The sequence below is a fragment of the Naumovozyma dairenensis genome, chromosome 2, assembly GCF_000227115.2.
Source record: "Naumovozyma dairenensis CBS 421 chromosome 2, complete genome".
Classification (NCBI taxonomy): Eukaryota; Fungi; Ascomycota; class Saccharomycetes; order Saccharomycetales; family Saccharomycetaceae; genus Naumovozyma; species Naumovozyma dairenensis.
The window spans coordinates 864,118-877,467 of NC_016480.1; the positions used below are offsets into that span (position 1 = coordinate 864,118).

General features: G+C 34.3%; 8 protein-coding genes across 8 annotated transcripts; 4 read left to right on the forward strand and 4 right to left on the reverse strand.

The window, feature by feature from the left end:
* Positions 1-39: 39 nt before the first annotated feature.
* TMA17 (Tma17p) lies at positions 40-471 on the reverse strand (the record flags this gene model as incomplete). The annotated part of the gene is made up of 1 exon (XM_003668568.1): positions 40-471. One exon carries the CDS (start codon positions 469-471, stop codon positions 40-42), a length of 432 nt encoding a protein of 143 aa, XP_003668616.1.
* Positions 472-1,686: 1,215 nt separating this feature from the next.
* HEM25 (Hem25p) lies at positions 1,687-2,619 on the forward strand (the record flags this gene model as incomplete). Its single annotated transcript, XM_003668569.1, has 1 exon — positions 1,687-2,619. The coding sequence occupies one exon, from the start codon at positions 1,687-1,689 to the stop codon at positions 2,617-2,619; it is 933 nt and encodes a 310-aa protein (XP_003668617.1).
* Positions 2,620-2,864: 245 nt separating this feature from the next.
* Positions 2,865-3,428, reverse strand: YFH1 (ferroxidase; the record flags this gene model as incomplete). Its single annotated transcript, XM_003668570.1, has 1 exon — positions 2,865-3,428. One exon carries the CDS (start codon positions 3,426-3,428, stop codon positions 2,865-2,867), a length of 564 nt encoding a protein of 187 aa, XP_003668618.1.
* A 318-nt stretch (positions 3,429-3,746) lies between these two features.
* On the forward strand, positions 3,747-4,211 carry EXP1 (Exp1p; the record flags this gene model as incomplete). Its single annotated transcript, XM_003668571.1, has 1 exon — positions 3,747-4,211. One exon carries the CDS (start codon positions 3,747-3,749, stop codon positions 4,209-4,211), a length of 465 nt encoding a protein of 154 aa, XP_003668619.1.
* Positions 4,212-4,460: 249 nt separating this feature from the next.
* Positions 4,461-7,031, reverse strand: UBP1 (ubiquitin-specific protease UBP1; the record flags this gene model as incomplete). The annotated part of the gene is made up of 1 exon (XM_003668572.1): positions 4,461-7,031. One exon carries the CDS (start codon positions 7,029-7,031, stop codon positions 4,461-4,463), a length of 2,571 nt encoding a protein of 856 aa, XP_003668620.1.
* A 1,051-nt stretch (positions 7,032-8,082) lies between these two features.
* PUB1 (Pub1p) lies at positions 8,083-9,582 on the reverse strand (the record flags this gene model as incomplete). Its single annotated transcript, XM_003668573.1, has 1 exon — positions 8,083-9,582. One exon carries the CDS (start codon positions 9,580-9,582, stop codon positions 8,083-8,085), a length of 1,500 nt encoding a protein of 499 aa, XP_003668621.1.
* A 1,043-nt stretch (positions 9,583-10,625) lies between these two features.
* CAB2 (phosphopantothenate--cysteine ligase CAB2) lies at positions 10,626-11,741 on the forward strand (the record flags this gene model as incomplete). Its single annotated transcript, XM_003668574.1, has 1 exon — positions 10,626-11,741. One exon carries the CDS (start codon positions 10,626-10,628, stop codon positions 11,739-11,741), a length of 1,116 nt encoding a protein of 371 aa, XP_003668622.1.
* A 412-nt stretch (positions 11,742-12,153) lies between these two features.
* Positions 12,154-13,248, forward strand: SDS3 (Sds3p; the record flags this gene model as incomplete). Its single annotated transcript, XM_003668575.1, has 1 exon — positions 12,154-13,248. The coding sequence occupies one exon, from the start codon at positions 12,154-12,156 to the stop codon at positions 13,246-13,248; it is 1,095 nt and encodes a 364-aa protein (XP_003668623.1).
* Positions 13,249-13,350: the final 102 nt, after the last annotated feature.

Consider the following 13,350-nt stretch of genomic DNA (forward strand, 5'->3'; position numbering starts at 1 on the left):
CTTTTTTTGGGATAGGTCATCTCTAATTAGTATTTGTGCTCATAAGTAAATTTGGTTAGGAGTTGCATTTTGCTGTGTATTGTTATCACTGTCAATATTTTTTGACTTGATATTTTCGTTGGTAGCTTTACCACTTGTTCTAAAGATATGTTCTTGTGTTAAAGCTTCCAATCTTTGAGAGTAGTTTTTCAATACAATATTATTTTCATTCATAGAATCCTTGAATAGTTGTAAGTCTGATTCATCAATGGTTTCCACTTCGGAAGTATCCTCATCTTCTTCTTCATGGTGGTGATTGCCTTCCAATTTGGCAATATATTTAGCTAATTTATCATTAGATCTCTCCAAATGATGAACACTGTTTTCGATTTCCCTTTGAATGTTGAAAAGTTCATCTGAGGACATATCTCTGATGGCTACTTTGAAAGCATCTATTTTAATTGGTCTTTTTAGTGAACTTGAAGTGGACATTTTCGTATGCAGTGGTTTAGTTGATGGCGAGAATTCTTGTTGATATAAAGCTAATTTGAAATGTTCAACTGCGTTTTGAACAATAGGGTTTTCTAGCTTCAATTGAGACAGACAGACAATGGAAGGTTGTTAATTAGTTTCTAGAACTGAATCTTATGTGTCGGAACATTGACTTCAGGGACCTTTAACTTCTGTTCTAAACATTGTCCCCTCCTGTCCCCTCACTTCCCTTGCATTCTCTTCCCCTCGCGTCGCCACGGCGCGAAGAGAAAACAAATTTGTTGATTTTCTTCATCTGTTTTCATATATGAATGTTATTATATAATATGGAATATATGATATGATCTGATATATCGTATAGGATTAACCATACCTGTTTAATATCTAGGTAGTGGATCCTATGGGTACCACAGTCTAAAGAGCACATTTCTTGAAGAGGGGCGGTTGTAAATTGAACTTGAAGTGAAGTGCGTATGTACGTATATTCACTTTACGCTGTTGGGTGCGGAGATGAGAGGGCTGGGCGGCTAAATATAAAATAGAGAGAAGCTCGCTTTTGAAACAACGTCTTAAATATATACATATTATTATGGTTTGATATTAAGGGAAAGTAAACTAAAACACAATGCTTATAAGAGTTGTGCCTTCGCTATATACAACACATACACACTGGTATAGATGCAGCACATAAGTTCCTTGTTCTGTATAACTGCATATATCTATACCTTATGTATATCTCAACCGGTCTTTCAGGGGCAGCTGTATAGACTACAACTAACTAGATTGCCCTTGAAGAAAATAAAAAAGAGCTCTAACATATATAATATGTTTTGACATTCTTACACGACTAACTAATATCCTATTCTTATACAATTACGTAGATATTTAAGATGATAGTTATTTCTATCATAGCTCCTTCCTCTTCTAGAGGACCCCTCCCGTACAAATCTGAAAAACAAGATAAAGTCAAATAAAGGTAATGAAACCAGATCGCGGTTTAAAGAGTTTAATTACATTTTAGCTAGCAATAGAAACAACAAGGCAGCATAGTAACAATCGCCTAGCATATTAAGAAATCCGAAACAGGTTTCTATTCGAAAGAAAAAGTTTTGTTCGCAAGACGTCATCACAAATCCAATATTTATACCCACCCTACAAACTTTTTGCCCAAAGCAATACAATATACAATACCGTTAAGTCGTAAATACCCTTTCGATGACAGAAAGTTCATCCTCAAAGACAACAGTGCATCTCGTAGGTGGATTTCTTGGTGGTTTAAGTTCAGCAGTGACCCTTCAACCATTGGATCTCCTGAAAACAAGAATACAACAACATAAAGGGTCCACGTTATTGACTGCATTAAAAGAAATTAAAAATCCATTACAATTTTGGAGAGGAACATTACCATCAGCATTAAGAACATCAATCGGTAGTGGCTTATATTTATCATGTTTAAATATTATGAGAACCACTTTAGTTAAAGAAAGATCTACTCTTCTACCATCTTCTACATCGACATCGCCCTCATCCATTGGATCATTTGGTAAAAGTAGTAAATTACCACAATTAACCATGTCAGAAAACTTAATAACTGGTGCACTAGCAAGGGGTCTCGTTGGTTGCATTACCATGCCCATCACGGTATTGAAAGTAAGATATGAATCCACATTTTATCATTATAAAAGCTTGAATGAAGCCATAATAAATATTTACACTACAGAAGGTACCAAGGGGTTCTTTCGAGGAGTTGGTGCAACTTGTCTTAGAGATGCTCCCTATGCTGGGTTATATGTCTTATTATATGAGAAATCGAAACAAATTGTGCCGAAATTCTTGCCCACTGCTTTGATTCATTATGATAAGAATGGGAAATATAATATGTCTACTTCTACTTTGGTGAACTCTACAAGTGCGTTTATATCGGCAAGCTTGGCCACTACCGCGACAGCACCACTTGATACTATAAAGACAAGGATGCAATTGGATCCTAAAGTGTTTAATGGGTTTTTCAAAACAGTGTATATTATTGTAAGGAAAGAATCTGTTCTTAATCTGTTTAGTGGACTGAGTATGAGATTAACTAGGAAAGCATTAAGCGCTGGGATCGCATGGGGCATATATGAAGATTTAATCAAAAGATTCATGTAAAAGAAAGCTTTAGTTTTTGCTAAATAACTACGAAATAGTACCACCTTCAGCTTTGTAATAATCTTGATTGTAACTAAGTAAGAAAGGAAGAGATGATTTATAATGTGTAATAAGAGAGAAAGTAAAACTTTATAGAATCACGAATTTAATATAATTGATTATGATTATTTTTTACAGGTTATAGATATGATACTTTTTCATTCCTCTTGTCAGTCTATTCAACTTTATTATAGAAGAACGAAAGTTTATTTCTTTAAGTTAACTTCCGTACCTGGAATCGCATCATTGAGTTCTTTTTGAAGTACGTCGAGTAATTTGTTACCGTTCCTTAACGATATCCATTGTTTCTTATAAAAATCAAATCTATCTGGTCCTGATATAGGTGATGCAAACCAAATTTGTTTATTAGGCGGTTGTTTATTGATGACATACGCCCCTATAGCTGGAACCTCCAAAGTCATCACACCATGACTCAAGTCTACTTCAGTAATATCGTTCGGATATTCATCACTTACCATCTCAAGTTTTTCTAGTAAGTTATTCAAAAAGCTATCTGCTTCTACATGGTATGTTTGAAGCGGTAAATTTAAAATCTCTTCAGGGATATCTCGTCCATCTGTAGAGGAGGCATATTCTCTTTTAAGCAACATATTGCTGACTATATTAGCCCCATAATGTGTTTTCTTAGCTGCAAGGTATTGACGATTTAAGCAATGATATTGTAAGTGTCTTGTAAAGATTGGATTGATAAGAGTAGGGAATAATCTTAATCGAGAAATTCTAACAACGGATCCTCTAGATAATGACATAGTTTTCTTTCAATATCTCGTTACGATTAATTTCTATTCTGGCTGTTTTTAAAGATAATAAAATCACCTACTATTGATATTAGCCTTATTTTTACACAATTAAATGCCAATTCAAGATTCGATCTTATCATCAACATCATCTCTTTTTTGTCAATTTCCTTTAAATTGAGCTGATAAAACTGTGGAAAGGGAATATATTCGGTCCGATCGATATCTTTGAAAAAAAATCGTTGCAATGTAAAAAAAAAATGCCTTCAAATGCTCATCGCCCAGCAAGAAATATGACCCCAAAGAAAAACCAAAAATAACTGAATAATCATGGACATCTTTGCATATTTTGTACTCTTCTGTGTCGTGATCTTATTTATAATTATCCTCCCACTATTAAGTAACGTTGGTAATTTCAAAATAGGGAGACCATCAAGTAGACCATCGGATCAAGATGTTCCTACTTCTAATCGTCAACGTCTGAAAAATGCTATAAATGATCCAAATCTACTCAAGTTCAAATTGAAAAAAGAACCTGAAGATAATTATGATGATAACACATCTGGTAAATCATCTGCTAACACCCGCGATGGGAAGTTTGAAATTGATAATAAGACTGGGTTGAAGAAACGTATCATTGGGAGGAAAGTAGTAGATGCATCAAATCCTAATGAATTCGATTATGATTTAGAAGAATTGATTAATGAAGATAGAATTGAAGAAGAAAGAGCAGAAGCTAAGAGAATGAGCAAGTTTAAAGGTAAAGAGCAAGAAACCTACGAAGAGTTGGTATGATAATACTTTGGCGGTAAGATCTAACAATACGACTTAATAGGATTTATCCATCCGTAATCTAAAGTTATATTATTTATACAGATATAAAGTAATTCTACTTTTATATGGTCGGTATTACAGAGAATGTGTATAATCTTATTAATGTGTACTAATTAATACATGTTGAAGTTTTCTGTATATAAAGATAATTTACAATATACTTTTTCGTTGTTATTCGGTATTTTAGAGATTTGCAATTTTTTTGGCTAATTAATCTATTGGTTCCAGCACCTCATCTTCCTTTTCAGCTGCTACTTCTTCTTCTTCTTCTTCTTGCTGTTGTCTTTGTTCTTTTTCTTCCATTAGCTCTTCTTCATTTTCATCTTCACTTTCATTTTCCACAACAACATCCATATCATTGTTTTCAGGAGTTTCCATCTCAATATCAATATCTTCATCACCTAATCCTAAATCATCCTTCAATTTCCCTGTAATTTCATCATAATCATATTCATAAAATAACATAAAAACACCTGGAGTAGAAAGAACTTCTGCTTCGTCAACAATATAAACTGTTTCATCAGAAATCCTCCACCAAACACCTCTATATTTTCTAAAGGCAATATAATGACCATAGTTATGAGTACCATAATGAACGATAACTGAACGTAATGAATAAGTTAATGGACCAATTGGCGTAGAATCAAACTTCTTTCTAATTGTTTGTGGGATAGCACCAGATGGTGATAAAGATGTTTCTTGAACTTCACCATCTTCTTCTTCTTCAGATGCTGCCAATGGAGAAGAAGAGGGTAATTCATCGTCATTGTTACCCTTATGTTCTTGCTCGTCGTTATTATCGTCATTATCATCATCATGGTTTGCTTCTGCTCCTTCATTTTCTTTTTCAATAGAATCTTCAGCTCTTTCAAAGGTTTCTTGTTTGATAACCCTCTTACGAATAGTATTTCCTAACGAATCGGTTTCTTCAATGGAATCATGAGTATCCTTTTCATCAGCACTAGAATAAACAGATGATGAATCTTCAATTTCCCCATTTAATGGATCATAATTTCTAACGTCTTTTCTCGTCCTTCTTCTATTATTATCCATTGAATAGATTTCATTATCATCACTATCATCATCTTCATCACTACTATCTTCAAATTCTTGTTGATACTTTTGATGCAATCTATTATAATACTCACCATTAGTGGTTGCTTCATCGTCTTCACTAAATTCATCCTGACCTAATGATGACTCTTTCTTTGACATTGGTAATCTTGCATCCAAATTAATCTCATCGATATCACATGTCCATGGTTCTAAATTCAATTTCGATTTAAAGAGCACTCTTGAATTATTTTTCCTAATTTGATAAGTTCTAACATCGAAAACAGATCTATTAATATGAATGGACAATAAAGGGGGAGGCCTAGATATTAAGATTTGCTTTGATTTAGAACATTTACGTACCATATTTTCAGTGTGTAATTTTTTATAATCTTCCTCATCAATAACTGGTTTTGATAATATCTTTTGTAAACATTCAACTCTATCTTTGACAGCATCAATTAATTTTTGTGGGATCTCTGTACTATTATTGTGATATTGTTCTAATTGATCAAGTAAATGAGATTTGATAGCTTCTAATGCACAACGGTTACATTCTACACCATCAATAATTTCTGGTTTTATCCATTCATTTAATAAGTTTGATAATTTTAATGTCATACCGATATTTTCGTTAGGTAAATTTAAACTTAGTCCTGAAAATACAGAATATCTAATCCCACCATTTTCACCACATTGTAAACAACCGATTCTTTCTGCAGAAATCCCATCTAATGGAGTTATTAATTTGAATGGAGTATATAGTTTTTCTTGAGGGTTAGAAGAAGGTAAAGCTGTTGAAGTATTTGGCTCAATTTGTTCAGTAGGAATATAGACAGTACCAACTTTCCCTAATTGTTCTTGACCAATAATAGCATCCTTTGGTAAATCCTTCTTCAATATCTTAACACATTCATTAGAATTTTTTTCCTGCTCCTTTTTCTCTTCTTCCTCTTCTTTGTTATTTTGTGATGATATTGATTTCAAATTCTTTTCTAATTCAGATAAAATATTTTGGAAAAATTCTTGAGCATCTTCTTGATCATACCCAAGCAACATATTTTTATTAGGTGCATTTTTCATAGTTTTCAATAATTTATTAGTCTTAAAATATGGTCTTTCCTTATAATATTTTGCATTCAATTGACTTAATAATTCATTCAATGACAAAGTGAACCCAATATCCACATCTTCCTTTTTTTCATCTCCAACTTGCTCTTGTTCTTGCTCTTGTTCTTGTTCTTGTTTGATAGTGGTGTCTAAGAAATCCATTAATTCCTTAGAAGATGCCAATGATTGTAATACAGAGTTCATAAAACATGTATTACCATCGTTAAGTAAACCAGCGATATATCCACCATGGTTTAAGACGTTACTATCCATTTGAGAACTTCTAGGCATCCAACGACGCATGATGCCACCACCACCACCGTTACCTGATGATGATGATGGACCATAGTTACTATTGTTATGTAATGCTGAGGAGATGTTTGATCTGTAATATACCATTATGGGGATTAGAACTGCTAATAATAATGTTGTGACTAATGTGTTTGTATTATTGTATTTATCAATGATATTTAATGGGAATGACCCTGTTGTTGTTGTTGTTGTTGTTGTTGTTGTTGTTGTTGTTGCGGCTGCTGCGGTACTAATTGTTATTGGTAATGATGAGGAATGGTAAGATGAAGAATTTTGTAAATAATTTTCATATATTTTTTGATCCATTCAGGTGGATAGATAGATTATCTGGATCTTTATTCTTATGCTTTGTCCGAATGCCAAAGAACTTTTTCTCAGAAATAGGTGTTTAATAACAACAAAACAAAAGAAGATAATCAATAGTGACCGCTTTGACCGAATGTAATAACGTTAGTTTGTTTGTTTGTGAATGAACAAGTAGGTATTACTTGTGGGTAACTTGCTCATCTGTACTACGTACTAGGAAGTGTACATAGAAGATCTGTTCGGTGTAGACTATCAAGCTGGTTGTAGTCTGTCAAAAAATTTCAGTTCTGAAAAAATGAAACAAAAAGGATTCACGTGATCGGAATAATAAACGGAACCTTAAAAGCACATACGTAGATTACTATCAATGTTTGAAATAAATAGTTATATCATCCAGATAGAACCCCCCAGACCGGAAAGCTTTAGTATTGTATTATGGGAATTCCATGTACACGGTAACGAAGATGAGCATGCATTGTCAAAGGTTTTTGTGAATACTATGCTACTGGCAATAACTTTATATACTGTAAGTATGCAGTGGTTTGTTAAGCTCCGGGAAACAAGTAGGGAAAAGATGTATGTAACTGATGGTGTGTAAAGTAGTTTTAGTCTATATTATACAACTGGTGAGATCTAACGTCTGAAAGAACGGATTCTCGTTATTCAGTTTCTTTTTTAAAGGAGGATAGAAAAACACTTGATTAATATACTCTAAGTTCATATATGAAAGAAAATATCTACGAATAGTGAGAGAGAGAGACACACATAGAGGGAGAGAGAGGGAGAAAAGAGAAAAACGTTTATTATTAATCATAACAGTAGTAATAGTAGTACTTCTTAGTATCATTGTCATTATACACTTTGTCCTTTTATCGTAATGAGAAAAGAATAGGAAAAAGATAGAAATAAACTAAATGTTTTAGAAAAAAATAGAGAAAAATAAAAGGTAGAGGAAAAAGAAAGTAAGAAGGTAAGGTGAAAAAAGGAAGCACAAGAATTGGGCATTGAGAAAAAAAATATGTGACGGCAATTAACTTTGCACAGAATATCTTTACATATCTTGTTGTTGTTGCTGTTGTTGCTGTTGATCATTCATCATGATTGGAATCATACCTGGTTGTTGACCTTGTTCTTGCATTGGGATTTGACCATGTTGAGGTGGCAATTGTTGTTGTTGTTGACCTTGGACTTGCGCTTGTTGTTGTTGTTGTTGTTGGTTTGGAATAAAAGTAGTTCTTTCTTTACCCCAACCAGTTCTCAAGTTTCTACCTTGGAATGGGAAATTAGCTAAGGCTACGATACAAACAGCAGCTTGTTCATGAGTATCATATTTAATGAAACAACAACCCTTTTCAGGATAATGGCTAAAATCTAAGATGAAACCAAAAGTTTGTAATAATGGAATCAAATCAGCTTCAGTAGCGAAATGTGGGATATTACCGATATAAGCAGTTGTGACTCTTGGAGGAGCTCTTCTAATCATATCATCAACAGCTTGAGGATTAACAGGACCAGGAACTAAAGGACCTTGTTGAGCCGCAGCGGCAGCAGCGGCAGCAGCAGCAGCAGCCGCAACTTGTTGCTGTTGTTGCTGTTGTTGTTGTTGTTGCATTTGAATTGGAATACCATCCATAGAACCCAATCCCATAACATTTTGCGGCATACCACCCATACCCATTGGCATGCCACCCATGGTATTTCTACTATTATTATTGTTGTTATTGTTACGGTAACCACCACGACGTTGTTGACCGTTGTTGTTACCACCATGGTTGTTATTATTGTTTTCACGTTTAGTGGCCCAATTTATTCTAATTGGTCTACCGTTAATTTCTTTACCTTGCATGGTATCCATTGCATTTTGAGCTTGATCACGATCAGCGAATGAAACAAACCCATACCCTCTAGATCTACTAGTTTGCATATCCCACATGACATGAGCTTGAATATAAGATGGGAAGTTCTTAAAGTTACTACTTAAAGTTTCATCATCTACATCAATGTTTAAATCACCAACGAACAAATTGAAAGTATCATTTGAATTTAAATTTTGTTGAGATTGGAAAGCCCAATTAATCTTAATAATCTTATTTTCAATTTGAATGCCGTTTAAAGTTTGTAATGCAACGTTAGCATCATGAGATTTCAAATATTCGACGAATGCGTAATTGACATTTTGATTTTTCTTATCGACCATTATTTTCACATCAGTAATTTGACCACCGACTTGGAAATATTGCTTTAATAAATCTTCATTGATAGATTTGTCTAAGTTACCTACGTAAAGAACTCTATCTGAAGTTTCTCTACCCCCGTGAGTAGCGCTAGCTGGAACTACGTTAGGTTCTTCTTCTTGTTCTTCTCCATTACCTTTTTCTTCAGTAGCAATTTCAGTCTGGTTAGATTCTTCACCATCTTGTTGATTGGTTTCGGTGGTAGCTTGTTCTTCCTGAACATGTTCAATAGCTGCGGAGGCAGTTGATGATTCCGTGATAGGAGAAGCGGAACCTTCTTGTTCCTGAGATAAAATTGGTGCAGTTTCTTCAGCCATTGTAGTTGGGGATTATATTATTTTTTTCTGTTTCTTATTCAATAAGGAAGATGAATAAGATTGATGATCGGAAATAAAAGCTAAAAGAATAAAGTATAGTATACAATAAAATAGCGATTTGTGATAAAATGAAAAATCGTAATAAAGGGGAAGTAAAAATATAATACTTGTTGTTGGACAGTTCGTAGGAATAAAAGAATAAAACTATCTGGTTTATCTGGCTTATTTTCTTAGTGAAAAAAAAGTACACGGATTACAAAAGGAAATAGGCAAAAAAAATAAAGGATTCTTATGGATGGGAAATCCTATTCTGTATATATCTTTGTGGGATTGTTGATGATAAACGATTTGTATTCGAGAAAATGTCGAGTAGAAAAACCGTAATGATAATATCAAATAATGTCTCTTGAATAGATTGGAGTGGAATGGTGTAGCAGTAGCACAGAGAGTGACAATGAGAGGTGTTACTGTTACTGTTACCGTTTGCTTGTTTGCTTGTCTGTGTTTGCCAGTTATTACACTAAAACGCCCGCCCGACCGTCCGCCATACTTACACATACAGGGAAATCCGAGAGCTAACATGACATGACATGACATGTTAGTAGCACACATGATACAATATTATGTATGATATTATAGTATAATATGAGTTTCCCACCCGCTGGGAGCCCGGAGACTCCGGCACGTGCTTGGAGGGATATATGAAACAATACTTAATCGCTGTGCACGAGAAATGTGTAGCGAGGATCCGTGGGTACACTACGGATTAGGAGCCTTGATGTATCCTACGGATACATCTTGTCGTGAAAGTTTCATAATATGGAAGGTTCCATCATCAGTCATGGAATATTTTACGGTTTCCGGTAAAATAGCCAACCTAGTCAATTATAGAAGGCTGTATAGGTATATAGGTATCTAGGTATATATCGAGGTTAACTAGCACTTAAATATCTGCATAATAGGAACTACTACTGCCCAATTTCTTTTTTCTAGCATTGGAATCAGTTCTTACGCACACACTTAAAAACTAAAGAAACCAAACAATGACCACTTCTCAAAAGGAAACAGTGCCGGTAAGAATCCATACCTCTATCACGGAAATATCTCATGCTATAGACCGTACCATAACAGACGAAGCCTTTCCTGTTGCCTACACCACTGAAGAAGAACATTATTTCCAAACAAACCCCAAGCCATCATACATCGATGAATTAATCAAACAATCCCAAGATTTCATCGATTTACAACATTCACTCGGTCGTACCAAAATCGTACTAATCACATCCGGTGGTACTACTGTCCCCTTAGAGAACAACACAGTTCGATTCATTGATAATTTCTCAGCGGGGACCAGGGGGGCGTCCAGTGCTGAACAATTCTTATTGAACGGATATAGTGTCATTTTCTTACATCGTGAATTTTCATTAACTCCATTCAATCGTAATTTCACTCATGGTACTTCTATTTCGTTCTTAGATTATTTTGATGAGAGGGGTCAAATAAATTCAAAATATCATGATAAGATTATGGAGATGAAAACATTGTATGATAGATTTCATAGCCATGAGAGGAAATTGTTACTTTTACCATTCACCACGGTGAATCAATATCTATGGTCATTGAAATCTATAGCGAGATTGATGAACTCTACGGGATCTTTGTTCTATTTAGCTGCAGCAGTGAGCGATTTCTTTATACCTTTTTCAAGGTTGCCCGAACATAAGATCCAATCAAGAGATTATAAAACTGATGGTGTGGAAACAAGTACGGGTGCCGTGACAAGTAAAGAAATGAAGAAAGAACTGGCAATGACTACACCGGAGGGACAATTGATAATTAATTTGGATCCCGTGCCTAAATTCTTGAGAAGATTAGTGGAATCATGGGCTACTCAAGCAATGTTGGTATCGTTTAAATTAGAAACTGATCAATCCATATTGATTGAAAAATCAACTTTTGCATTGGATAGATATAATCATCAATTAGTCATAGGGAATTTATTACAGACAAGGCATAAAGAAGTTGTATTTGTATCTCCTGATAATAGAAGGGGTCAATGGATTCATTTGGATGGAGATCATAAAGAATTGGAAGAATTAATGATTCCGGAAGTGATTAAACGTCATGATCAATGGATTCAATCTCAATTCAAGGCTTGAGAAAAAAAAAAACAATCATCATACTGTACACATATCAATATACAAACTTTCACCTCTTTTTAAGAACATTCTATATTATATATATATCAACATGTATACTTATTTGTATCTATTCTACATACCTCTAATGGTCCTTCTTCTGAGATACTATTCCCTTTTGCAAGAGATGACCGTTAAGTAATCCTGGGACGTTCTTTCGCCCTTTAAGTAAAACATACATGCGAAAGAGGAATTCGAATTTTTTTGGAAACACCGAAAAAATAATAAAAGATTTCAGTACGTACAACTTTACGTATACATAAGGAACAAACTAAGTATATAACAAGGGACCTTCATTTATTTCCTAAGAAGTATCATATACCTTACTATTGTTGTCTACTACACTCAAATATCCACACAGTTGCGAATAACAATGACCACACAAAAATCACATTTAAGAGAATTATCTCGTAAAGATAAGAAAAGATACAATATGGAAACGAAAGTTTCTAAAATTCATCATAATTTCATTAATGATAGAGACGTCCATTATAAGGATCGTTTAACTTCATTACAATTAAACTTGACCACGTTACATGATGGAACTAACCCATTATTATTGAGAGGAATTCGTGATTTGGAAGAAGAGAGGGATTTGGATTTAGTTAGGTTGAGATTTTTCGAAGAGTATAGAGTATCCAGATCAAGTATAGAATTCCAAGAAGATATCGAAAGGGCTAAGATGGATCATGAAAAGTTAATTAAGTTATGTAAGGAGAAGTTATATTCCATTATCGATAATAAGATTAAGAATTTGAAAGAGGAAAGATTATTGATGGATGTGGCTAATGTTCATTCTTACTCGATGGATTATTCAAGACCTTATTATCATAAGAATACTAGAAGTCATACTACCACGGGGGCCGCTTCAGTGCAACAACAATCTGGTTGGGAATCTTCCTCTAATGATATGGCTAATGAAAGTGCCACTGATACAGGGTTAGAAAGAAGATCATTAAGAAGAAGATTGGGGACTACTAGAGGAGGTGATGATGATGGCGATACATTTATCGGTGGTCGTGGTCGCAAGGGTAAACAGCAACAACAACATTTTACTACAGGTAATACAGGAGATAATAATAATAACACTGATGAATCTGATTTCCAGACTGGATATTCCACAGGTACATGGACAGGAACTATAGCCAAACAAAAGACAAACAGTAATAATAATACTAATGGTTATAAAACGGGGATTAGTTCTGATTCTGATTTCCTACAAGGAATTAGTGATCATGCAGAATTACAAGCATTGTTGTTTGGTGGTAAGAGTGCCAATGGAGCAGCCGCAAAATCTACTGCTGAAAACAAAAGGAAATATAGGAGTCAACGATACTCTACTAAATCGGCACCTCCATTAGGATCATTAACTACAGATGAGATCACAGAAGACATCAACTTGTTAAGATCATTATCTGGCAAACCTCCAAGTCCCTTTAAAACTGCAAACTCTTCTTCTGCTGATTGATTGATTGATTGATTGATTAAACTCCCGCGCTCTCTATCTCGCGTAAAAAATTTGATCATCGCACAATAAGTGGAATATTTGGAAAAATAAAAATAAAAATAT